The following is a 26,078-nucleotide window of genomic DNA, read 5'->3' as shown; positions in this document are numbered from 1 at the left end:
AATATTTAACCAAATTTGTATTTTAGCATCCATACTTAACTAGAATAAAAACGAAACACTTTATAATTAATAACCCTTTTGTAAAGATAATCACAAAATAAAGCACAGATTTCCTTTTCTTTACATTCCTTTATATAGGACAGCTCCCATTTCAATCCACTATAAATAATTATTGAGTTGCCTGGAAGAAATTTCATTTAACGGTGGGTTGGCAAGTTTTGAAACAAAGCTTGAAAAGATTGCTTTCTTTGTTTTCAAAGCTTGAAAAACTTTCAATACGGCTTTAATAAAAAACATTCGACATTTTAGAAAAATACTTATTTCAAATAAAATGTGTCTAGGATGTACTTGGACGTAATGATGCACGTAATTCTTTCTTAAAAGAGAATGGCTGTTTTTCAATATTTAAATTTAATAAAAGTGTATGCACAAAATTTTTTCTGAATTTGAGAAACTATCAATGAACATCTAAATTGCAATTTTACAAATGAAAGAGATGTGTAAAACGGAATGTCAAATGGAAAATTATTGTAAAAACAATTTAGTAGATGCCAAGAGAAAATAATTTAAAAACAAAAAATTTTACTGTAAAATGAAATTGCCCAGAAATCATATAGACAACTCTAAGACTAGCAAATTGTACACAAACATATAAACACACAAAAAAGATTTTTTTACTGTTGAAATAACACTACGATTAAATATAACAAAATGCTGTGCATTGCATGGGATTTTTTATAAACTACTACAATACAAAAATAAAATCGAAGATAAAATTGAAATTTCTAAACATTTACTTGGTTGCCATTCGCATAAAAAAAAATCAATCTTTTACTATTTTATTTTGAAAATTATGTAGCAAATAGTCATAATTTAAATGAAAAAGTTAATATTGATTGACATAAATTATTTTCATGGTGGAAATGAATTTTTTAACTATTATATTCTTATTATTCTAATATTTAAAGCAGTATATTAAGCTGGAAAGCAATAAATTTTTAGGTAAATTTTGATGCTATAAATGGTTGGTTATTTTAAAAATGCAAATAAAAATGAGGCAATCATGAAAAATTTGCCCCATGCTATAAATCAAATAAAATGTACTATTAAAAATATAATAGGGTGAAACAAAAACTTCTTTTTTAGATATGAATTTAACAGTTAAACTACAATTAAAAGAACCATGGCAAAAATATTCAACTGTTACAATTAACTCTCTGCTCTCTTTTTTTAAAACGGAAAATTTTTTTTATACTCTTTTTTACAAAACTGGAATTTCTTGGATATCATTTCTTTTTAAGATAAATATTAATAATAATTGTAATTATAGTTTTCATTTAAAATACTTACATTAGAATGATATGCGGGCAAAGTTTTTATAATAGTTGTAACTATAACACTGAACTAAAATAATAGAAAATTTTACTATCATTGTACATTATAATCTCTAATTTTTAACATGATTGTTATAGTATCTAATCTTTCACATATCAGGAATACATGCAATAAAACTGCAGCATCAGCCTAATATGAAATATTTTTGTTTCATATGTTTAAGCATATTTCTTTCTAAACTAACCACAAAAAGCCATCTAGGCAAATATCTTTTTTTTATTAAATTTATTGCAAGTATTAAGTAGGAAAAAAAATAAAGGTTGCTAAAACTTTTTAATAATGCCTGAAACAATTTGACAAAGGGAATGTGAACAAATCTCACAATTATAAAATCAACCACATAAAAACTGTAAAGGAATTGACAGAGCCCTCAAAATTATATTCAGAGATTAAGATACAAATATACATTGCCTATAAAAGAACCATAGTGGTTAAGTAAATAACTTTTAAAATGTGAATCAAAACGACAATAAGAGATTCAAAGTCATTAAGAACATTAATCAAATTGAAATTTACACAATATGTTTAAAAAAATGCATGCTTTAAAAATATTTTAATGTAAAAGATCATTCAACACACTGCAATAAACAAATGTTGTAAAAAGCATTTCATTTATGCATTTAAATTGTAAATCAATAGATTTAATAAGTCATGATTATAATCAAACTTCATGAAGGTAAAACCACAGTTAAAGAAACAATTAAAAAATGGTCAGTCACTGAAAACATCCTACTTTTAAGAACAACAGGAAATAATTATTCTCAATAAGATATACAACATTTACAACTACACTTGCAGTAAGAGTAAACACATCATGTAAAATATAGGATTTTATGAACAATAATGATATAGATACTTTATAGAGCTCCTTTATATACAAAAATATTAATTGTACATAGGAATGTTACCTCCAAAACCAGGGATGCAACCTGTAGGATAATTTATCCATAGTCAACTGAGAGGATTTTCTGTATTGTCGAAAAAGAACATTTGATTGATGTCATTTTTTTCTAATTATCTCAAATTTAATCATAAACATCACGATTAATATGCTTAATATAGTCATTAATTTAAATTAACTATAGTTTCATTTCAAAAGATTCTCTCTCCAATAAAAAAATGAGAAGGTGTTCCTTTTGTAGTTATGCGGTTATTTTCCCACAGTATCTATGAGAATATTTTTTCTTAGTAACATTAAAATGTGAAACCACTGATATGTCATAGTGTGAAAAATTAGGGTTCTGTCCCTAGTCCACTTCATTTCAAATTGATGGTACCAGTTCAAACTGACCAAACTGCCAACATTGAAATTGGGGGCCTTAACTTTTATGAACCCTTGTCCAGCAACTAACGTTTCCAGAACTACTTTTTTTTAATATTAAAATAAAATATTTCCCAAAAATAAGATTTTATTAATACATTTTTAAAAATTCACTAGAATAGAAGAGCTGTCGATAAAAATGTAGACTTTTTGACCTATTTGGATAAAATTTACAAGCAAGAAATTAAAACCTGAGTTAATACAGAAAATCCAAAACATTTGACTGTACGTCTCCATATAGCATCATCAAAACTAACTATTAACACAAATAAAATTTTAGATGTATTTCATCAATTTAAAGTATTACCTTGAAAATAGCTTTTAAAATATAGTGTGCAGAAAAATATTACTTTAGTTTCTCTTGTGAATAAATAAAATACTTTGACAAATTTTTCATCATGCTAGAAATTAATTCTAATATATTTAATTACACATGCAGTTCTAATGAGTGAAATCATGAATTGAACCATTTAAAAAATATAGCTATCTCAAGAGATTCAGATAGACAAAATTATCAGAAATTATACATTATACACACATTACAAAATGCTTAAATTCGAACAGCTCATAGATAGATCTTAACACCAAAAGATACAAAAATGCTACAAAATAAAAAATAAATACTATAGACTAGAAAAGACACAAATGTGTAAAAAATTTTAGCAAAATGCGCAATAATATAGAGAAAAATTATTTTATAAGTAAAGTAAACCATAGCAAAGTGAAAACATACTTAATGGCTCACATTTAAAAATATTTCATAAATTTAGCAGTTTATCCAAGATCAAGCCTAAAATATTAAGGCATACATGCAACTATAAAAAAGAAAAAAAAGAAAAGAATGTAGATAAACATTAACATTCAATATCACGACCTTAAACTAAATTAAAATATAACGAAAATGCAATAAATTAATTTTTAAATATAGTCAGCATAATTTCTTTAAAATGAAAAAAAAGCTGTTAGCAGCAAATAATACTCTTTTATAATTATGAATTCAATATGCAAAATATATAGTAGCACTACAGCTGCTCATTAAATTGACTGAAATGGACTAGACACTTAAATAGGCAGCCATGATGCAAAGAAAGACACAGTTTTAAACTTTGTAAATGAACTACAGTTAAGAGTAGAGATCCAATGCTCCTTGCAATTTTTCAGCAATCTGAAAATAGTTAATGAATTGTAGTATCCTAGTAGTGACAATATAAGTACATAGTAGTCATTTTTTAAAAAAGATAAGTCGAAATCGCTGAAATAAGTAGGAAATTAACTAATGATATTTAAGGGAAAAATTTAGAGTGAAGCCCATAACAAACTAGAACTGTTAATTTTTATACTTATTTAAACAGTAAGCCATAGAGAGTTTCTTTTTATTTAAAAAAAATAATAATAAATCTGTATTCTTCAAGAAATATGAGGTCATATAATCTCTAGGGCTTTGGTAACCAATGTGATTAATCAAGTGAAGCAGAAAGGCATTCAAAGGGGTTTATATTCCAGGATTTTAACCAAAAAAGACACTCAATTGAAACTAAGGAAACTAAAATGTTTAACCTATTACCATTAATATTATATATATTAAATTGAATATTTTAACAGGTAATTATTTGGCCCAAAGAAATATTTTATGAAGAATAAAATATGACTTTCGAGAAACTTAAATAATGAAGTTTTAGATCACATTTAAATTTAACATATCAAGCACAGGTGTACAGTAATTTTTTTAATAATATAATATAAATAGTTAGTAGATTTTAAATGTCTATGTGTTTAACATTGTAATGCACCAAATGACAGAGTCACACCATCTTATGCTATTTATGAGCTGAGGCATTTATTAATGCTAAGCTGGGCCAAAATAGAATCACAAGTTAGGCATTCATTAATGCCACGCTGTGCCCTATGTAAGAAATAACGTAAGTATTATAGAAAAAAATTAAAAAATAATTTTTTAGAAATAGTAAATTTTTTACCTGAAAACCAAGACCATTTATATTATATTGAAACTTACAATATATTACTTTGAAAATATTGATTTAGGCAGCAGTCAGAAAAACTGCACTTTTTTGTAGTTGATAACAAGTACAACTACTTTTGTTTTTTTAAATGCAGTGATTACTATCAAAATATACTCCTTATTTAATTATTTTAACAGTCATGCATAAAATTAAAAAAAAAATTGAATATTGAAAAAAAAAATTCATAAAAAATGGTTTTGAAAAATACAGAAGCCAATTTATTTTTTATGTATTTTTTCTCCCAATCTTTAACTTTTTATAACTTTCCCAACACCGAATATTTATATGAGGAAATGTTAAATATTTGTGATTTCCTTAAGTGTTAAAAGCTTAAGTTAACAGGAAAAAAAAACAAAGCTAAGCACATTGAGAACATTTTTCATAACTTCCATCAATGAACTCACTTAAGATTTGCACCAAAAAGATTCAAAACATTAGTTGTGCTTGAGCCTTGTTTCTTAACTAATGTTAAAAGAAATTGCACAAGATCGCTACAAACTATTGTTTTTCGTATCGCACTACTCTACTTTTCTCAAAAAGAGGCGCATTGCTCTACAAACTATGAAAAAATTTAGTGACTCCAGTAGATTTATTACCTGTAGCGCATTAGTTTCAACCACTGGATTTGGGTTTTTCATTCTTTAAAAAAAACTCAACTGTCGTTTCCCCCCTTTTCAGTGATTGCACTCTTCTTTATTGTTGTCGCCCATTAAAGCAGAAGGAGTGTGATTCTTCAGTGGCGTTATCTATGGCCAAGAATTCCCCACACTCTTCTTTATAAGAGGCATATAATTTAGAAGTTTGCGCTACATATCCAACCACCTCTGTACACCAATAAACAAAAAAAAATTATTAAAAGTAAAATATATATATATACCTGCAAGTAGAATTTCACTTGTTCTTGAAGGAAATTCTGAACCATGTTTTTAAACTCTCCCACTTGTTCTTGTTGAAACTGTGTTATTTCAGCCAAGACAGCATAAGATATGATGTCTGTACGTCGTGAGATTGCAGTTACATTTTCTTGAGAAAGTCTTCCTTCTTCAAGCAGCTTCTGGTGTTCTTTTTTCTTTTGTATAGCACCCTTAAGAGCAGAAGCTAATTAAGCTAACTTTATCTAATAAGGCATGTTTTAAACATAATCTAAAACTCACATAGTACTCAGTTTTCAAAGCAACTAACATTTTCAATTTGCAAACAGTATTTTTCTTAAAACTAGGCTTTAATTCATTTTTTGACTGACTGAAAAGACTGTTTGAAAAACTTTTCTTAGAAAGATTTAATGACAAAGGCTTCAAACAATTCCATATTGTGTTATCTAGTTTAACTTATTATAATTAAAAAAAAAGCCAAAATATTTCTAAAATATATTTGTTTTGGTTCCAATACTGCACGCTGTTATTTTAGTTTTAAACAATGTTCAACACAGTAATTTATGTTTAAAACAAAAATAATCGTAATTTTATAATTTACAATATTAATAAATTTTGTTGATTATTAAATCGAAACTCACAAAGAAAGTTTATGTACTTATGTTAATTAAAATAGTTATTTAATGTTAACATTATAATTGATCTAAGTTACATGCATTATTAGTTGTTAAATAGACAGCACACATTATTTTGCATTTTCAGATGGAACAAATCAGCTAATAACCATAAACTTGCATTATCGCAAACTTTTGAAACAAATAAACATTGGTAAACATATTGTGTTATGCATATGTGTTATTGATGAACTGGTTGACGCATTGCGAAACTGGGTTGAATCTCATTGTTTGCTTACCTTCAACTTTGAATAACCCAAATGTACAGTGAGCAAAATAAAAAAGGGAAAACTTTGAAATTGTAGTTAGATTTTAACTTACTTTGAAGGTTTAACTTTAAATATGTCTAGTATGTTGATGACATTTTAAGATATAAAATGAGACAACATACTTTTTCTGCATAAATTTATTATTTACAAAGAATTTGATCTCCTCCTTTGTCCCAAATTAGGGGTAGGTTACAATCTGGAAAATATGGTTTCAATAGTTTGATCAAGATAGAGAAAAAAAAATCTATGTTTATTTTACTTTGCCATATCTCTATCAACTATTTAAGAGAATAAAAAGGTTTTTACAATGTTGAATTTTCTCCCTATTTGCTATTTTTTATTAATAATATTCAAACTTAATAATATCCAAAAACTTTTATAATTGTAAAGAATACAAATTTTTACATCATTTCAAACAATTTAATTTTAAAAAACAAAATGCAAAATTTAAAAAATTTTTTTTTAGAGAAATGAAATTTTAAAAAAAATTTGTATTTTTGCATTTTACAAACTTTTCAACCTGTTCTGTTTAAATTTTGAACTTTGTCACGGAAAGTTATGTGGATTAAAATTATACAGATATATGTCTGCCTTACAATTCAAAATTTTCTTGACCATTATTAAATTAAAAATGAAATAATTAACAATAAAACATTTTTTTTTACATAAAATCATCTTAGAATAAAAATAGTTATTCAATTATAGGAAAATCAGTTTTAATTCAGTTAATTTCTTATACAGATTTGAGAAATATACATAAAGTGAAATTAACATTAAGGGGTCCAAACCTTCGACCGCTCTTCAAACTAAACTATTTTGCTGATTGTAACAAACCTCTATATAATGAGGATCAAAATCCAACAAAAAAAAGCTATGTTTATAAAAAAGAAAGTATGGTTTTGTGTCTTATTTTTCTAACTTACAGTGTTGTTTGCACATTTCAGGTTACTCTTCTGAATCATTAAGATTGTATTTTAGTATTGAAAGTTACAATCAAAAGACCAAAAGTTACTTAGATAAAATGTTTTTAAGTCTAGCTAAGAGGCCTAATCTTTGTGAGTAATGCACTAAATACTACTTTAACTTTCAAAAGAAAGTATTAGTTATGAATTATTTCTTATTATTCAACAATAAAAATTGTAAGTAAAATTTTAAACAAATAATTGCGAAGGAAATTTAATATTAAATGAAATAAAATTATACACCATATAAAATCCCTAAAAATCAATTTCAAATATTTTGATTATTTTTTAAAAATTAAAAAAATATTTTACTTTTTGAATCTGTATAATTTCTGGCCATGAAGCTAGAATTCCTTTGTACTCGTGCAAAATATCACCAAATGGTTCAAGATCATTGCGAGGCTAAAAAAGAAAAACAAAATTAAAATATACAGTCCAAATTTATAAAAATATGCCCTATTTCTTTCTACAAACGGACAATATTTTCTAACATTAAACTTTCTTAAAGTTTAATAACTGACCTCAAATTACTTTAAATAGAACTTTACTACATTACTTTAAACTTCAACAACAGAAGTAAAAATGATGTTAAGAGAAACAAATATTCAATATTGTCCTCAGGTTCTAGAAGTTACTATTTAAAAAATTTCAAATCAACTTTATACAAACTACAAGCTAAAGAGCATGAATCCTGAATTAACACAAGAAGATGACATTGGAATTTATCATGCAATTCTAGGCATAAAGAAAGTATTCTTTGCATTTGTGAAGAATTTTACTTTAAAGTTGCTTTTGCTAAATGCTTGAAAACATTCAATAGTTGCCAAGTTAATTCTTACAATGTAGTGTTTCTGTCCTACTAAGTAATACTTGCAATAAATTTAAAAAGAAAACTAAAATAAGCCTGATGGGGTCCATATTATCACAAATCTGTAAATTTGGAAAAGCTAGAGATTTAAAAGAACATTTCTCTCATCAAATTCTTCAAACAATTTATTTCAAATCAATACAATTTATCTTTCATAATAGTTTAAATGAAATCTTCCTCTTGTACAATGTATTTATTCCGTATTATTCCTAATATTCACCAGTATTGTCTTCAATATATTTTTCAGTACATGAATATTCAACATGCAGTAAATTTTAGTAAAGCGTAAGAATTAGTTAAGGGAAAAATAAAAATTATCAATTTTTGGAATAAAACACTCCTGATTAAAACAGTCATAAATTTAAAGTTTTAATACACTTATACATGTTAATATGACAGTCATTAATAATCGAAGATGTTATCCAAAAATCGTAATTTATGTAATATAATTAAATTAAAATTCATTCTAAAAATGACATTTATAATTTCTTATATAATGAGAAAAAAAATAAAAATATTTTTAGATTACCTGTTCTCCATATAAGTCTCCAATCTCTTCATATGTATCACCAGTGACTTTAATTGCTTTAGTCAGATCTGTAGAATCTGATATAAATAAATAATAAAAAAAACAGTTACAGAAGTACAGAAAATTAATGAATCAATATGTTGAAAGGATTTTAAAATATTTAGATACTAACAGGGTGAAGTTTCCATTTCAAAGGTCTCACCCAACTCTTTAAATGAAGATGAAAGCTTGTGAAATTCTTTTTTGTAAGCTGAAAAAAAGAATATTCTTTTTATTAATTTTTACAGATAGTAACTCAAAATAAATGCCCAGTACTGAAATAAAACAAAACACAAAAGGTTATATTAAATATATAACCTTTTGTGCTTAAAACAGAATCAGCTATATTATAATAAATAAGAAATTAGCTCAGCTGAATGGATAAATTCAAATCTGAATTTTTTAGAGTAAATATGCCATTATGTACTTTTTCGTTCAATTTACATGTATTGTTTATTTTTTGTTTTATTTCTATATTTAGATTCTCCAGATAATTTTCATCGAGGGAAGAGTAAAAATCCTTCAGATTTTGAGAGTAATTTCAAAACATTTAGTAACAAACCTTTTATGTAACAGGTGTAATTGCATTGTAATAAATACCAGTGAAGTACTTTTTTAAAAAAAAAAATCTTTTTGCTTAAAATCTTTAATACATAGTTTATAAAACATATACAAAAATTATACATAATAAGTTATTAAAATGGGAAATAAATTTATTATTACAGGAATGTCTGGAAAAACATAATACGATAGGTGAAGTACCAATGATGCTATTGCTTGATATTTTTTCCTTTAAATGTTTTAGATATTTTCTTAATAAGTCTCAAAGTAGACTGCTTGTAAGGTAGATCAACAACCAATAGATAATCAAAGTCAATCATCAATGGCAGGGATCAGTGAGTAAGCGGGTGACCACGTCGATCAGTCTGCAAAATAACCTAAGGTGCACAGTATTGGTCTTCATCAAACTGTTTAACCATAAAGTGCTTCACTTCGCTCGCAGATGGTTTGGCTACCAAGCAAGGGAGCCATCCCCACTGCAGAAAAAAAAAATGTGATGGTATGTTTTCAGATCATACTCAGAAATGTTTTTCGGACTGTGGCCAATGGCCCATAGTGTAGGTCTAGTGCAATGTACTATTACTAAGTAATCAAGTAGTACAATGCATGTCTTATTACTAAGTAAACATGTTTAAAAATTTACATTTCTTGATAAAACTCTTAAGTTAAAACATACATCTATATTTATGAATGTCGAATATATAAAGATAGTTAAGCTTTCATTGTAATGAAATATTTGAAATATCAGAAACATCAAACCATAATAATAATAGTTAAGAGTTAAAATAGTACTCTATAAAATGTATTCTTGTAAAAGAATATAATGAATATAAGAAAAAAATAAAAGAATATAAGAAAAGAATATAAATAAAAAATTTATCTTTATTATATTTTGCAAATTAAAAGAATTTTAGATTTTATATTGATATAAAAAATCTAGAAACTTAGTGTTTATACCTAGTGTTTAAAGTTGCCTGAAATTCACAATAATAAATTCTACAATAGAAAACTAATTTATCTGGTAATATTTTAAACTAAAAAAAACTTTGAAACTGCCATCCAGAATTGTTTTATTTTTTATTTTAAGTCATTTTCACTTATGTAAAAGAAAGAAGGAAAAAAAATCAGAACTGTGCAGAATACAAGTTATCCTCCATTGAATGGACAACATTTTAACTTAAAACAATCTGAATGGTGCAAGTGTTACAAAAATATTTTACGCATGTCTTATAAAAAGAATGAATAAAAGGCAATACAGAAAGCAGTGCACATTAAATCTAGCAAAATTCATAAAAAATAAAAATGAGTTACAATTAAATATGAATCTCCTCTTATTTTATAACCCGCATTGAACAGCAAATCTATTTTTTGATTTGCCGCTATCAATATTTAGTTTCATAGCATTATAATTTTGAACCCAATCCAGAAAACAAGGGGATTCCTAAATCATGCCTTCAGAGAAACTAGCCCTTATTGAGGAAAAGAATACAAAATATTTAAATCTATAATAACAGAACTTTCTTTGAAAGAAACGCGCAAAGCAGCAGAGTTTTTCATAAGAATAATTGAAGCAATAAAGAAAAAAGAAAACAATGGAAATAAAAATGCAGCTACCGAAGCTGATGTCTTCAGAGAGTACCAGCTCCAGAAGTCATGAAAACAAAACATTTTCTATTGAGAGAGCTAGACAAATGTCAAAAAAATGCTCTCAGTACCCCGAAGGTTTCTCAAAAGTCCAGGAAGAAATACATAAAATCATGAGAATATAATACAAAAATTCACAGTAAACTAGTCAAACAGCAAATTCATGAAACTAACTCAACGTAAATGAAATATTTGAAATAAAAGAAAACAACGCCCCCTATTAAAAAGCGCAGAAGGAACAAAAAAAATAGAAGGAAAGTTTAAGATTGCATAACAGATTAATATAATGCTTAACTGGGGCTGCTGGCTGCTCAGACAAGACTTTAAGCCTAGTGGCCAAGGAGTTATAAGACATCATCAGCACTTTGGTCGGTGCAAGTCAAGAGCAGAATTAGTATCCACCAGCCATTACTGGGATTCAAACCTGAGTCACCTCATTGGAAGGTGAATTCTCCACTCCCTGAGCCACTGCTGCTTACATACATCTGTATTCTACGTAGGAATTTTCTTTTGTGCACGTCAAACACTGCCTTTCATTAATTTAAGAGTCATTAAAATAATCTACATTGTATACTTTCATTATCAAAAGCAAAATCACTCCTTTCTGGGGTTTGATAAGTAATGCTCAAATAACAGTGAATGAATGAATAGGCAATGGATTTCGACTTACAGCCTGAATACTTCTTGCATAATTCTTGTGCAGTACCATGCAAAGACTTGACAGTGTTGTCCATTTTGAGGGAGAACTTGGAAAAGTTTTCCACTTGCATTTCTCTAAAAAGAAGAAATTATAGTGTGTAGAGAAAGAAATCAGTACTAATAAAAATTCAGAATTAAAATGAAGGATGTTTACAATTGAAAAGGATCTAAAGATGTTTCAGGAGCTTTGATTGCATGGAAGAATGAAGCTCCAACAAGTTCATCCCGCTCAGCTCTTCTCTTGCCAGTTTTCCATTGCTTAAAAGAATTAATAAGAATTAATATTTAAAAAAAAGCATAATGGCGATTAATTACAAAAAAAAGGAAAATTCTGTATTGCAATTACTGGTTACTCACAGGGGTGCAGAATATGTCCCATCACAGGAATGAGGTTCGGGAGAAATTCAGGCAGTATTGCAGGGAATTTTTGGTATAATTAAAAAATATTGACACAAAACTTTATAATGAAAAAAAAATTGCTCCGCAAAAGTTTTACTTGAAAAAAATTGCATGAAAAAATATCCCTGGTAAAAAAAAACTTACAAGAAAGAAAAGCGAGGACTGCCTTAATTGACATAAGTAAAATAATATTCGCTATCACGCTAAAAGAAAAATAATATTTTTTGTAATGTTAAATATTAAACAAATAACTGTCTATGACAATTTGACTATTTATTAGCTTGAATTCCTAAGGCTTATGAGAGAATATATATATATATTGAGTTTTTTTTTCAGCACATATGCTAGTTATTTCAAGATTTGTGCAAAATCAAATGATTTTTTTTTTCTATGTTAACAATTATTTCTTATAATATATTTCTTAAAATTACTGTAAAGAAAATTTGATTAATATTTTATGCTAATAATAACAACTTATGTCTAGATTTCTTAGAAAAGTTTGAATATTAATTTAAAAAAAAAAACAATGGTCAGAAATGAAAAAATTAAATGGTTTTACTTATTTTAGAAAAATGTCACCTCTTCCTTAAAAAAAAATAATAAAAATGATACAGATCATAAACAGATTCATACAGATCATGTTTGAAATATTTCATGACACAAACATTTAAAATACAAGTGTTATTTAAATTATTAAATTTGAAAAAATACACTCTCACTTTTTCATCAGTGCAGGTAATGAAATGTTTCCACACATCGCTCTGTCCTAACACTGGATGATTACATATTCTACTAATCCACATTTGAAGTTGAATCATTCGATGCTCAATGAACATATCTTCGTATCTTCCTGAAACAAATCAAATAAGATCCTTTTTTTCATAAGTTATTAAGTAGGTGACTGAAATAGCATTGTGTATACTAAAGTTGTAGTTTTAACTTATTGTGGCACTTTAAAACTTATATACAATTCTAAGAAAAGGTAATACTGTATAGCAAGGTGTGAAAAACCACAGCATTTCAACATGCTTGAATGAATTCTTTTTATACCCAAATTTTTTTTTTCTATGCATATTAATGAGAAAACAACATATGAATGTAACAATTAATTTAAAGAAGCATATCTGTATATGTACCTCCACACTTACTAGGAAGTCAAAATAAAACTAAAACAAACACAAATATTAAGTAAGAAAAATTTTAATCAAATGTCACACAGAAAAAAATCATCTAATCTGACATTGCCGAATCTCTTCAAAAATTTAAAGCAGATGCTTTTGCTGTCTCATTTAAATTTTCTCCTTTTTTTTCTTTATCTGCAGCAGTATGTTTTTTTTTCTTTATCTGTAGCAGTATGGTCATTAAACATAAGTTCAGTTAGATAAAAAAATTTAAGGTAATAAAATGTTACAAAATTACAAAGAGTAAAAGAAATTACCTGAGAATTGCTTTCCTGGAAGAGGTGGTATTGGAATTAAAGCATACTTGGTTTGTAACCTTTCATGCAGCCAATCAAAATGCTTAAAGCGTCTGCTAACTTCAATATTTGAAAACTAGGAAGAACAAAATAGACATTAGAAATCAAACCAGTTTAAATTAGTTAAAGACTAGAATTTCAAACCTTTCAACTTATTATCAATCAATATCTTTTAAGATTGAACTCATAACAGGGCTGCCACTGGATGAAAACAAGAAAAATAGTTGCTTTAGTTACATCATCTTTGAAAAAAAGTCTCCTAAATAGTCTCCAAGATATATAAAATAGTTGCCAACATCATATCCTCCACTAACATAATTTCAATTATTTTTGCTATAATAGTGTAAAATTCAAATAATATGCAGTTAGATACTCATATTTTATAAAAAAATGTACATTTATTTGTGGATTTGCCAACAATATATAGACAGAGAAATGCTGAAGGAACTGATGCAGAAAACTTCCAAAATTTTTAAACATCTTAAAAATATCTATTTTTAGTTTTTTTCTTTATGAGACATAAAGCTTCAAAAATAATATAAGAAACAATAGTTGTAACTGAAAAAAAATTGAAAAAAAGAGCCAGGGACTAAAAATTTTAGGCATTATAAAAAAAAAATAACATTTACTTTCATACATAAATTTTTTAAACCTTACTATAAAAAAATTTTTTAGCATATAATAAACAAAATCTGCATTTCAAAAATACTTAAATAATTTTAAACAATAATATGAAAGGAAAATTATTACATAGGTACAAATAAATTAAAATTAAGAATTTTATGATTGAAAATGAAGTGGGAAAAAAACACACAAGGTAGTATAAAATGTGAAATTTATTATTTTTTTAACATTTTCTTGGGGCTTTTAGTATAGAAATCAATTAAATTTGTTTTCCTTTTATGAACAAGCTTATTGATTTTAACCGATTTAATTTCATGCTCTCTCTCTCTGTGTTACTCGTAATTTTCCAGCAGCTTCCAATAATCCATGAACGATTCTTATTTGAACACTATCTTTTTTTTTTACTGGCATCTTTTAAACGCTCATTTCCTTCTTTAAGTAAAGAGTCTACTAACGACTGCATCTCTTGATGTTTCTCCATTAAAACTTGAGTCTTTTTTTCAAGACTGTTAATCCCTTCTTCTTTTCTCTCTACTTCTTCCTTCAATATTTCCGATTTTCTCTTTTCGTTTTCTGGAGCCTCTTTCAGCTTTCTTTCCTTAGCCTTTTTCTATTCTTCTAAATATGCAAAATATGAATTACAGGCACTATAAGTTAAGATTAAAAGTTTTTTTGAAATTGGTACTTCTGAAACATTTTTAAATTTCTGTACACCATCTTTTATATTAAGCCTAGCATTTAACATTTTATGAGACAGTGATGCTTTCTCTTGAGAAAGTACCCTGGGAGATATAGAGAAACATCTCTCTACATCGCTATTGCCGTGAGATAAAGTTAGACTAGCTTTAACAAAAAGTCCGAGAGTAGGATATTTAACTTTTCCTGTTGAATCTTTTTCATAGATGATCTCTCTCTCCAAAAATGATCTGTTCGTAACTTATTTATTCCATGATTGGCTACTACCAGTTGAGACTGCAAAATTAACCATTCATCTCTGATTCTCAATACCAAGATGATCGTCAATACTAAGAAAGGTAATACCCTTAGCAATTTCACAAGCGCAATTCAAGCTTTTTGGTTTGGCAATTTCATCTGGTTGAAAACATTTTAAATAAAATAAAATTTTTCCGGAATCCAAACAGGTTTTCTTGATTAAATAATCAAAGCAGCACAATAGTGTTTCTGCATATAAATGAATTTTTGAATGTAATTCTGATGAGAAAAAAAAAAAACTTCCAAAAATTTCTGCAGAACGAAAAATTAAAATTTTTTTACTTCCTAAAGGAAAAATTATTCTGCAAAAGCTCTGTAACATTCTGCGACTATGTCGCCGTGATTCTGGCTCAGGATTGTTAACATTATCTAGAGTTTAGCTTTGGTTTCAACATTTTGCTGAAACAATAATCGAAATCAGAAAGAAAAACATGTGTATCAATCTTAAGCTGTGCAATTTTTTTTCTCTACTCCACTCCAGTTAAACATGAATTGGCAAGCAGACACAGAAGCTGACATATTAAAAAGAATTCATGTTCTACTACGTTTTGCTCCTCACATCCCCATTCAAAATGAATGAATTGAAAAACAGGTGCAGTTGCAATACTTGACCTTGAGTCATTATTCCGTTTTGGCTGTCATTATGCTTTTTAAGGGAGGAATAGCAGAAATGAGAGGATTTTTAAAAAATAAGAAAAATAGGAAATAACAGGGGGGAAAAACGAAGAGTGCCAAAATAATAGAAAAAGTAGGAAAAATAGGAGGTCTGTGGTCCCTGCAAACTTCAATATACCAAATCGAACCGAACATCAAAACAAACCGACTCTTATTCTTTCACACTACACATAAAAACAGGGAGTTTTATTTTTATCTGCGACAGAACAGGTGAATTTGAAACTCGAATTTCCTTTCTCGGTTCTAATTTGCAGCTGCTTAGTTTAGGCATTTAAAAAAAAAAGAAATATTGCAATTTAATTCATCTATCAAGTGTTCATTTTTCATAACTGACACATTTCCAAATTTAAAGCTTATCAAAAAAATTATGATCACAATTTGACAAAACGAATATCACCATGTACCTTTTTCTATTCTAAATTGCTCTAAAAAATTAACCTCACATTTTGTGTAATTAAAGACAATTTTTAAATTTTTTGCTACTTTGTTCAAATTGAAAGAGGGGAAAAACCCTCAGAGATATTACATTAGCTTCCTGAAGCAGGAGGAGCAGGCACATAGTGCGAATTCTAATCCCATTAGTCTGATTGGTTAAACATGTCTGTCTTGCTTTTGACACCAAATAGTGAGGAAGCATAAAGTTTGGATAAAACGAAAGGGCAGCAAAAAAGCGGTGGAAGGGGGAAACTCATGAAGCTATTCTTCATTTTAGTCGCTAATTGACTTAAAAAAGTCACAGATTTTACGCAACTCATTGGAAATTAATTGTTTTTACTCATATTTCTACTAAAATAGTCGCCACAGTTGCTATTGCTTTAAAATAGTTGATTTAATCGCCAATGGCAGCCCTGTCATAATTAATTTTATGTAACAAACAATCATAAAAATGAAGCCTGGAAACCAGTGGAACAACTTCGTACAATGTTACATAATGAGCTTTTATTTAATGATAACAAGATTTAAGATAATTGCAATTATTGTGTATATAGAGATCACACTAGAATCGTAGCACTTTTTTGTACGCGTTTTAACTTCAGTTACAAGGGATGGATTACAGTTACCGATATACTATACATATATACAGTAGAGTCTCGATAATTCGAGGTAGATGGGACAGAGCTCATCTCAAACTTTAGAAAACTCGAATTATCGAAAACTTAAAAAATATTTAAATAAATGGAAACAAAGCGATTTCAAAATTTAAGTGTTTATTTGAAAAATCTATTACATTAGATGATCAGGGTACGTTTACTGCATTATATGAAGTTACAATCGTCATTATAATACTGTATTAGGTTAGTTGTACTTTGAAATAATTGACTAATGCTTTTTGTTTAAACACACTGTTCACATGTTTCAGTGTTTAAAACACAAATTTGTTTTTCCACATTCAGTCCTTTAATGGTCATAAAACCAGTCGTTCCATGTATTGTGCGTGTGTTGGTCATTGTTTGGGAGCAAGATTGATTTTTTCCCCTACCAGCTTGGATTTATGGGAAACTCGTTCTGTCAAGACTCTACTTTATAGTGTAGTATATCACTGTATGTACTACATAGTGATATACAGCAGACAGTAAAACAATAATTACTTTTATATTTTCCTTAAGACAAAACAATATAATGAGTTTATATGATAACATAATCACCTCTAACGACTATAAATGCCCAGTGAACATTTCTTTTAGAATAAATTACTGTTAAGAAATTATTGGTGCTATACTATTACTATTTGTCGAAGATGTTGGATGCTGAATATCATTAGTTGAAGAGGAATTTGATTGATGTATTTTCAATCGTCCCTAATTATTCCAGTGTGATACGGGCGAGCAATTATATAATAAACATCAGAAATTGCTTAAATGAAGAATGAAATATGAATAATAAAAATGATTTCTTTTTCTATAATTATGGAATCATATGGAGCTCCAAAGTAAACAATGATTCATTTTTGTGTACTGATAAATAAATTTAGGAAATGGCCTGTAGAGTGTAGCTGCAGGGCTAAGCCCCACAGGACACCTCCGTGTGCCCAGAAAACAAAAATATGAGTCTTGTGTGTATGTTAGCATAGTATTGCCAAGGAAAGTTAAGGAATCCATGGCTATTGATTAAATTTAATGCCAAGGCTCTTTTTCTTAGCCTTATGCACTCGAATGTGTAGGCGGAAATGAAAGGGTGTTAAATAATAGAGAATTTTAATGTAATCGAAACATCAGTAACCCTATAACGGTTTACCAATTTTGTGCTAATGTGTTAGGCAGATGCAGAGGGAATTTCTAAAAACAGATTTTATTCGGCACGCAATTCAAGGATGTGGTATAAAAAGATTACAGATTATATTAATGACTTTTATTTATTGAAAAAGGATTAAATAAGATAATAATTTGGTTTTTAAATGTTAGGAAATATGTTACGCATATTTCAGCATAACAATTACAATGACTTTTGGAGTTTGAAGTTTTAAAAATCATTATAAGAATACTTTTTTAAATTTAAAAAAAAACTATATAAATTTATGCAGAGTATGAATGATTTAATTACACTTTCAAAACTTCATTAAGAGCAACTGAATATAGCTGACAAAATGGAATTTGTTAAAAATATGTGCACTCACAGATGGTGTAATTTGATATGCAATGTAGCTTTTGAGACCACGTAATTTGCTTTCTTTTTTTGGCTTAGAGACGGAGCAAGTATATTGTTCTCCAGTTCTCAACCACATAATTTCGCCATCATCTTCCTATAAAAACAACATTGAAAAAATATTTTAATAGTGGAATTAAAATAGAAAAATTATATCATTCTATTTATTAAATATTAGACTAGTAATTTTAAAAATTTAATGAATAAAAATCAATAACAGAAGTGATATCTTTTCAAAACAGATTATTTTTTTAAAAAAATTATTCTAAAAAATTAAGGCTAGGAATGAAAACTTTCTAGAATGTCAGAGATTAACACTGGTCTATGACCTCAACAGCACAACATGCTTAAGACATATAATATAAGGGCACACACACTTAATAGTATCAGTAAGTTCTGAGTTTGATATTTCTAATGATATGCAACTATTTTCAGTAATGTTTGCAAGAAATGCTTTGAATTAAAATCCATCAGAGGCTTTTCAATTCAAAATTTATTTTAATTTTCATAGTGCGCATGGACAAACTTGTTGCTTCCTAAAATGCAGTTTAATTTAAATAGAAATATAAACATTAAAAAAATTAAATCAAGATAAAATTACAAATAATTTTTAAATAGGAAGCATAAAGCTTTAACTATAAAAAACCGTTAAACATAGAATTAAAAAAAAGTATAGATAAGAATTGAAGGTTTTGTAGATTTTTTTTACTGCCTTTGTGAAACAAACAAAAATACACACATCTCTCTACATTTATAATATTTATTAAATAAAACAAATATTGTTAAATAAAATAACTTTAATAAAAAAGTAAAAAGTTTCCTCTATATTATTCCTAACAGCCACATTAAAGGAAAACGAATTGCTAATATTTTAAGTATAAGTCAAATCCCACTAAAACCAATAATGAACCCAATTCTGGTTTTAAAAGATTAGATTGGCTAAAAATGGAAAACTTTTTTTAAAATAAAAAAGTTCAAGGTGAGTAAGTTTTTTTTAAACAAAAATGCTTAAATGACAAGAAAGAATGCTCTAATGACACGTCCAAACAGAATACTTTAATGAAAAAAAAATTCTAATTAGCTTATAATGAAACTTACGCCAAAAATTAATATAGTAATATAATCTAGTTTTATCAATCTAGCTTTAAAAGATTAGACAGGTCAAAAATTGAAATCTTTTTTCAAAATAAAAAAGTTCAAGATGCTTAAATTTTTTACTAAAAACAAAAATGCTTAAATGACGAAAAGGAAAGCTCTAATGACATGATGAGTTCAAAAAAAAATTTTAATGAAGAAAAAACTAAAATTCTAATTAGCTTATAATAAAACTTATATTAAAAATTACGATAGTAAGATAATGTACCTCTATTGTAACATAATCTTCCGCAGACACGTTGACAGTTGTTTCACCTAATATAAACGTTTCCCCACCAGATTTCACAAAAGCTGAAAATCTAAAAAAAATATATAAAATATTGCGTATAAAACTCTGCATACAAATTCAAAACATTTTTCTTGAAATGAAAGTAATCATCTATATTACCTTAGTTGTTATTTAGAACAATGATGATACTGAAAACACAAATATGGTAATAAATTTATTTCCCAATTAATCTATAGTTATGAGGATGTATTATATAATGTAAGGGAATATGAAGTTTAAAAGCTTTTTAATCACATGGTTTGGTATCTACATCCAAGTCAAGTAGCTGAAATTAACTCAATGAGGTTTATACTACTTAATACATAAAGAAAATTCAGGTTTCTGAGAGGTTTTTTAATCATTAAACATTGTTTTCATAAACCAGTCAACAATTCCTTAAACTGAGTCTGAACTCTCTCACTTTTTTTTAATAATTGAATTTTAATTCAAAGAAAAGTTAAGCTTATTTAATATTGAAAGGACATAAAATAATTTTTACAATTACAAGAACCCAACATATTTTTAATTAAATAGTTTTGTCGTGGTTAAAAAAAATTACATTTTTAGAAATTAATTTTTGTATAAATTTTGAATGAACCGAAATGTTATCTTTCATTAAGCTTTAAAGACATTTTAGTATTTTTGTTATACAAATTTTTTCTCTGCTGCTCAGGTAAAAAAAGATTATGTTATACAATTCTGTCAGTTTGTGCACAATGCATGTCCTTCTGTAACTGTATAGCAGTTGTAAATATAATTTAGTTATAATATAATAATATAAGTAAAACATGGTTGTCAAAAATTTAACTATATTAAATCAATAATTTAATTTTATTATTTATGATACAAGAGAAGATCTATATAACGCAAACCTTAAAACATGGAGCTTTTTGATTTCATAGAATTTTGTCTTAAAATATCTTTTTACAAATTCACTTATTAAAAATGGAACTATTAGTATGGACAAGCTTGTTGCTTCCNTAATGATAATATTTAAATTAACTAAATAATAACTTTTAACAAATGACTAAAAGAATGTAAAAAGTTCACAGTTCTAACTTATGTAATTTCATTGTTCACAACTGCGAAGTTAATACGGTTTGTGGAGAATTGCGTTTCATAGAGTATAGATCTTCCATATACACAAAATTAAAGATTTAGCTCCATAAAAATAAGAAATAAAAGTGGAAAATTTACCTATTAAAGCTTTTCTTCATCCCCAATGTTCCAATTTTATCCCCACGAGCGATAGCAGACAAATCACCAGTACTACTACTTTTTTTCTCAATGGATGGAATGGACAAAAATCCAGAAGGTGTCTCTTTAGACTTGTCAGTAGATTTCTTGTTTATGGATAACAAAAAATACAAATTGTATCATTTTTTTGCATTGTTTACAAATTGCATTGTTTTTGTAACAAATATGAAATTTAAACATAACTATTGAGGTAACAGAATTAAAAATTAAAATCCATTAGGGAGCAACTGTTATGGACTTTGTTATGGATGGTGTTTTCTACAATAGGGAACGCTGCAAGCTTGGTACCGCCTAAATTTCCGGGTTACTGTTTTCGTTGTATTTTAAAGCCATTTGGCATCATTGTGTTTTGAGATTCTTGCAAACAATGCATTTGATTACTTATAACTTGTGCTTACAATGCTAACAATACTTGTGTTAACAATGCTAAAAGTATTAACACTAACCTAAGATGGTGCACAGCTTGCAACAAGAACAAACAGTAATAAATTTATGGAAAGAGGGCAAATCAAGACTGCAAAAAAGCGAGTTATTCAAAATCTAGCAAACATGTCACCTTTTTTAACAATATATCTCTAAATAACTAAAACAAATTTTCACTTCAAACTCACCAGAATTACATAATAACATTAATATCTTATGAAATACGGCAGATATGAGCTCAGAAATTATCTAATTTATTTCTTTTATTGAAAACAGAATTATCCGTTTGAAAATATCGCCTCGCAGAATAACATGTAGTAAGCAGCTGCAAACTTTCTAACCAGAATTAGAGCAGGCATACAGATCGAGATTGCTATTGTTTACATTTCTACTGAAAACAGCATCCATAGACCATATATACGTTTTTTTCCCTTTTAAACAAAATGTTTAACCTTTACCAGTCAGGGCTCATAACCTTACAAAGCAAGAATTTATTTTGTAAGCATGAACAGGTGAATAGAAAAAAGGGTTGGCAGCCAAGCTTTTATAGCTAGACTTTGAGTCCATTGGACCTAGGAATTCTATGATTCCGAGTCCCTATTTAAAATAATATAAATTTTTCTTTTAAAGATCCAGTACGTGAAAAGTGAATATTTAATGATTAAGAAAGAACGTCATAAGTAATTGATTCAGTAATTACTCAACAAAAAATTAAAATCAAAATTGTCAAATGATTGTCCATAAATGATCAAAATTAAATTATCTTTTTTAAAGATAGTAAGGCACACAATAGTTTTTTTGTTGATAGATCATAAAAAATAATACTTTGCTAAAGGTAGGCTACAGATCCCTGGTTCGATCCTTGAGCCGGGCAAGGTTGACTCAGCCTTTCATCCCTTCAGTGGGTCGATAAATTAGTACTAAGCATGCTTGGGAACTAAACACTGGAAGTTTCGCGTTCGGCTGACCACCTAACCAGAACATCTGCCCCTGCATCCCAGAGTCCAAAGGTCAAGAAAACTGAGATGGGCACTATAGGCCTTGGCCCTCTATGGGCTGTCGCGCCGTTGAGTTTAATTTAAAGGTAGGCTGAAGCAAGTAGCGATGAAAATTGAACAGTATGTATGTTACGTGTATCTTAAAGAATTTAAAAATGAAATATCAGCTTTATCATAATTTCAGCAATAACAACAAATATTAATAACAATTGAATAATATGAAATTATCCTATTCCCATAAAGAAGTATGAATGAATAATAGGTTATATTCAATAAGTTTTAATTACCATTTATTTCAAATAAAAAATACTATTATTGAGTTGCAAAAATAACCAAGCATATTTAGAATGAAAATTATGCATCCCAGAGGAGGTTTCGGAACTTTTTGCGCCCCTTCTACAATTTTTTATATATTTAAAACACTATATCTCATATGCAGAAACAATTTTATTTGATCAATCCAGAAAAAAAAATACATGAGTGTGAACATTTAAAATTCCTTAAATATGATTAAGATTTTGCAAATAAACTGTAAAATTTATATACCATTTCATATTTTAATGAAAAAGAATGAAACTTTATTTATTACTTGCTTAGTTTAATTATTTTAAGTGACACTGTGTCTGTGAGAAAAAGTCTGTGCTAAAAAATAATGTGCATTTCATGGTCTCATATAGCTGAACAAAAAATTTAAGCTAATATTTAAACCCATATATATAAGGTTATATATAAAAGGTAAGTATATTTAATTTTACTCTTAATTATTGTCACACCCACTGAAAAAAGTTGCACTCATCTATTCACAGAAAAAATTTCTTTGTGTGCAAGTTTTGAAATTTTGTATTCCAAAATAGTTCATAAAGAGAATTTGAATCCCAGAGACAACAAAACATTATTTAATGTTTTAATTATAGTTACTTGCAGATGTGACATTTGTTCAAAATCATACCCACAACATCTTTTTAAGTTGAACACAAATGAACTCTAAACAAATTATAAAGTAAATGTATGTAAAAAATATATGCTACAAATATATAGATGACAACAGTAACTATACTCTTTGATTTAGTTGTGTGGTCTCCAATTAGTAAATTCAAAATTAACATTATATGAGCAAGTGACATTGTATACAGTTCATTTATTCAATTTGGATTGATAAATTGTTGCTTCTACAGCAAAATATTTGTGTAAATGATACATGATTAAGAAAATTAATTAAAACCAAATTTAAAGTTTTAAATAAACAGAAAAATTTTTTAGAAAATTTTTTAACATACATTTTTTCAAAATAAATATAATATTGGGGGCAGATTTGTTCCCCTTTTTACTCAAATAAACTAAAAAGAAGAATAAGAAAATAAGAATAATTGAAACTGTCACTGAAATGTTTATCTTGAAGTAAAACAAAATTTAACTAATTTACTTTATTCAATATTAAAAATTTCAAAGCATTTTATTTATGATATTCATAATTTGTTAAATATGCATTTTTGAACTATATATATTATGTATTTTGGTAATATTTATTAAATTTATACACTGTTTTTCTTTCTTTTGAAGAGGAACGAATAACACCAAAAAAAAAATCACGAAAAAATATCAAAGTAAACCCTTTAAATATCTACAAAATATCAGAATATCTACAAAATGAGAGGGGGAAATGCAAAACAAGGAGGAAATGAAAAAGCTTTAAAAAAAAGCAGCAACAGCCAAGAAGTAAAAAAAATTACAGCGACAAAATTAGTATGAGAGGCAAAGTAAATTGATATTATAACCTTCTGATATTATGTTTCATTCTTTAATATGTTAATAAAAAAATCTGCTTTATAAATATTTGTGTTTGTCATTATTTCATTAGCCATACAAGTCACACCCATAAGAAAAATTTGAATAGTTTCTACACAAGCAAGAACTGAGCAAGAATTTAATTTTACATAGAAAACTTATTTAAACATTATTGTCCAACATAAGAAAACATAGCTCGCTCAGCTGTTATAGTTTTAATTCACAAAATTTTGAGTTTTTATACCAAAAGATAATAATGCATATCCTTTTTATGTCAAACCCGCAACTTGGAGAAATTATTTTTTTAAAAAATTAATAAAACATTGGCCATCTTGTGACTTGGAGATTTGAATTAATGTATATGTAAGGCAAATAATATATAATTAAGAAGAAGACCAGCTCTCATAGGTCCCCTTGTAAACCTGTTGCGGAGGCACCAGTTAACTCCATCGAGGTGTGGAAGTATTGCAAGGAAAACCACCTGCATCCTAACAGATGGTCACTCTCTCCTCACAGCATTCCTCTTTGCTCCCAACAAACACCTCTCCCCACACATGTAAACAGCTAATGAAAAGTGACTCAAAACCCGTCTGCTTTTGCACTTTACAGACTTATATGGTTTTGAAAAAGGTTTACTTTTTAAGCAATGAAAATATTTACTTCTGACAAATTCATTAAAAAATAAATATAATTTATTATTTTAACATAGGTGTATAATTTAAATAGATATCGGGACAGTCACTTTATTTTGTAAACAAGTTTAGAGACGCTACGATGGATGAAAAATGTGCGCATGAGTCGGCTCAAAAACCTTTGGTGCTTTACTTGTTGTACAGAAGAACCTAGCTAGCCCCAGCTACGTATCAAAGAAACTAGACTTCTTCTCACATTATGTATTCTTTGATGTAAGGGATCTACATTATGAACCATAAAAATTTAAATCAATGCTCTAAAATATTTTAGGTAATAGCAATCTTAGTCTGAGTAAATGTCACACCCACAGCTTGGTACTGGGCATACTACTTAACAAATTTTCTCTTTCAATCTTAAACATACTAATATGTTAATATAATAAAAGTATCATTATGAAAACTATGTTGCGTTTGAGGGGGTTGAAATTAAAATACACAGTAGTTCTCATAATTTCAATGATGACAAAAGAAAGAAATTTTCTTTTTGTGAAATACCAGTAAAATGATTAATTTATTAAAATTTCTTAGATTGTTTTTAACTTAAATGAATTCAAATGGAAGATGAGTCAAGAATTTTTTTTTTATTTCACTGAAATATTATGGGTGACTTTTTGAGATTGGTAATTATTGAGGTTAACACATACTCTCACACATCACAGTTAATACATGATAACAAAATAATTACTTGTTTATTATCCCCAGCGTCTTCATCCCAGCTATCTTCCCAATCTTGGGAAGCTTCATTATCTTGTCTTGTCAGGATTTGAATATCATCAGCTGAATACTCAGGAGTGCGAAGAGGCTGTCCTGATGATTGTGAATTCTCAATAACCTA

The 26,078-nt window shown here is 27.6% G+C and overlaps 1 protein-coding gene across 4 annotated transcripts in view; it reads right to left on the bottom strand.

The window, feature by feature from the left end:
- The window catches only part of LOC107436959 (sorting nexin lst-4), a 33,891-nt gene continuing 7,813 nt past the window's right edge, over positions 1-26,078 (bottom strand). For all 4 annotated transcript variants that reach the window (XM_043041302.2, XM_043041301.2, XM_043041303.2 and 1 more), the window contains 13 exons: positions 25,929-26,075; positions 21,286-21,431; positions 20,029-20,119; positions 18,637-18,762; positions 13,692-13,806; positions 12,973-13,103; positions 12,009-12,112; positions 11,826-11,929; positions 9,084-9,161; positions 8,912-8,988; positions 7,827-7,916; positions 5,615-5,821; positions 1-3,881 (listed from right to left, as the gene is read on the bottom strand). In XM_043041302.2, coding sequence (XP_042897236.1) covers positions 3,840-3,881; positions 5,615-5,821; positions 7,827-7,916; positions 8,912-8,988; positions 9,084-9,161; positions 11,826-11,929; positions 12,009-12,112; positions 12,973-13,103; positions 13,692-13,806; positions 18,637-18,762; positions 20,029-20,119; positions 21,286-21,431; positions 25,929-26,075 — 1,458 coding nt within the window. In that variant the 3' untranslated portion in view covers positions 1-3,839. The remainder of the gene's footprint in view (positions 3,882-5,614; positions 5,822-7,826; positions 7,917-8,911; positions 8,989-9,083; positions 9,162-11,825; positions 11,930-12,008; positions 12,113-12,972; positions 13,104-13,691; positions 13,807-18,636; positions 18,763-20,028; positions 20,120-21,285; positions 21,432-25,928; positions 26,076-26,078) is intronic.

The sequence above is a fragment of the Parasteatoda tepidariorum genome, chromosome 10 (genome assembly GCF_043381705.1).
Source record: "Parasteatoda tepidariorum isolate YZ-2023 chromosome 10, CAS_Ptep_4.0, whole genome shotgun sequence".
In the NCBI taxonomy this organism is placed as follows: Eukaryota; Metazoa; Arthropoda; class Arachnida; order Araneae; family Theridiidae; genus Parasteatoda; species Parasteatoda tepidariorum.
Note: the sequence above shows the minus strand (reverse complement) of the source record. Positions and strands in the feature narration are given on the sequence as shown.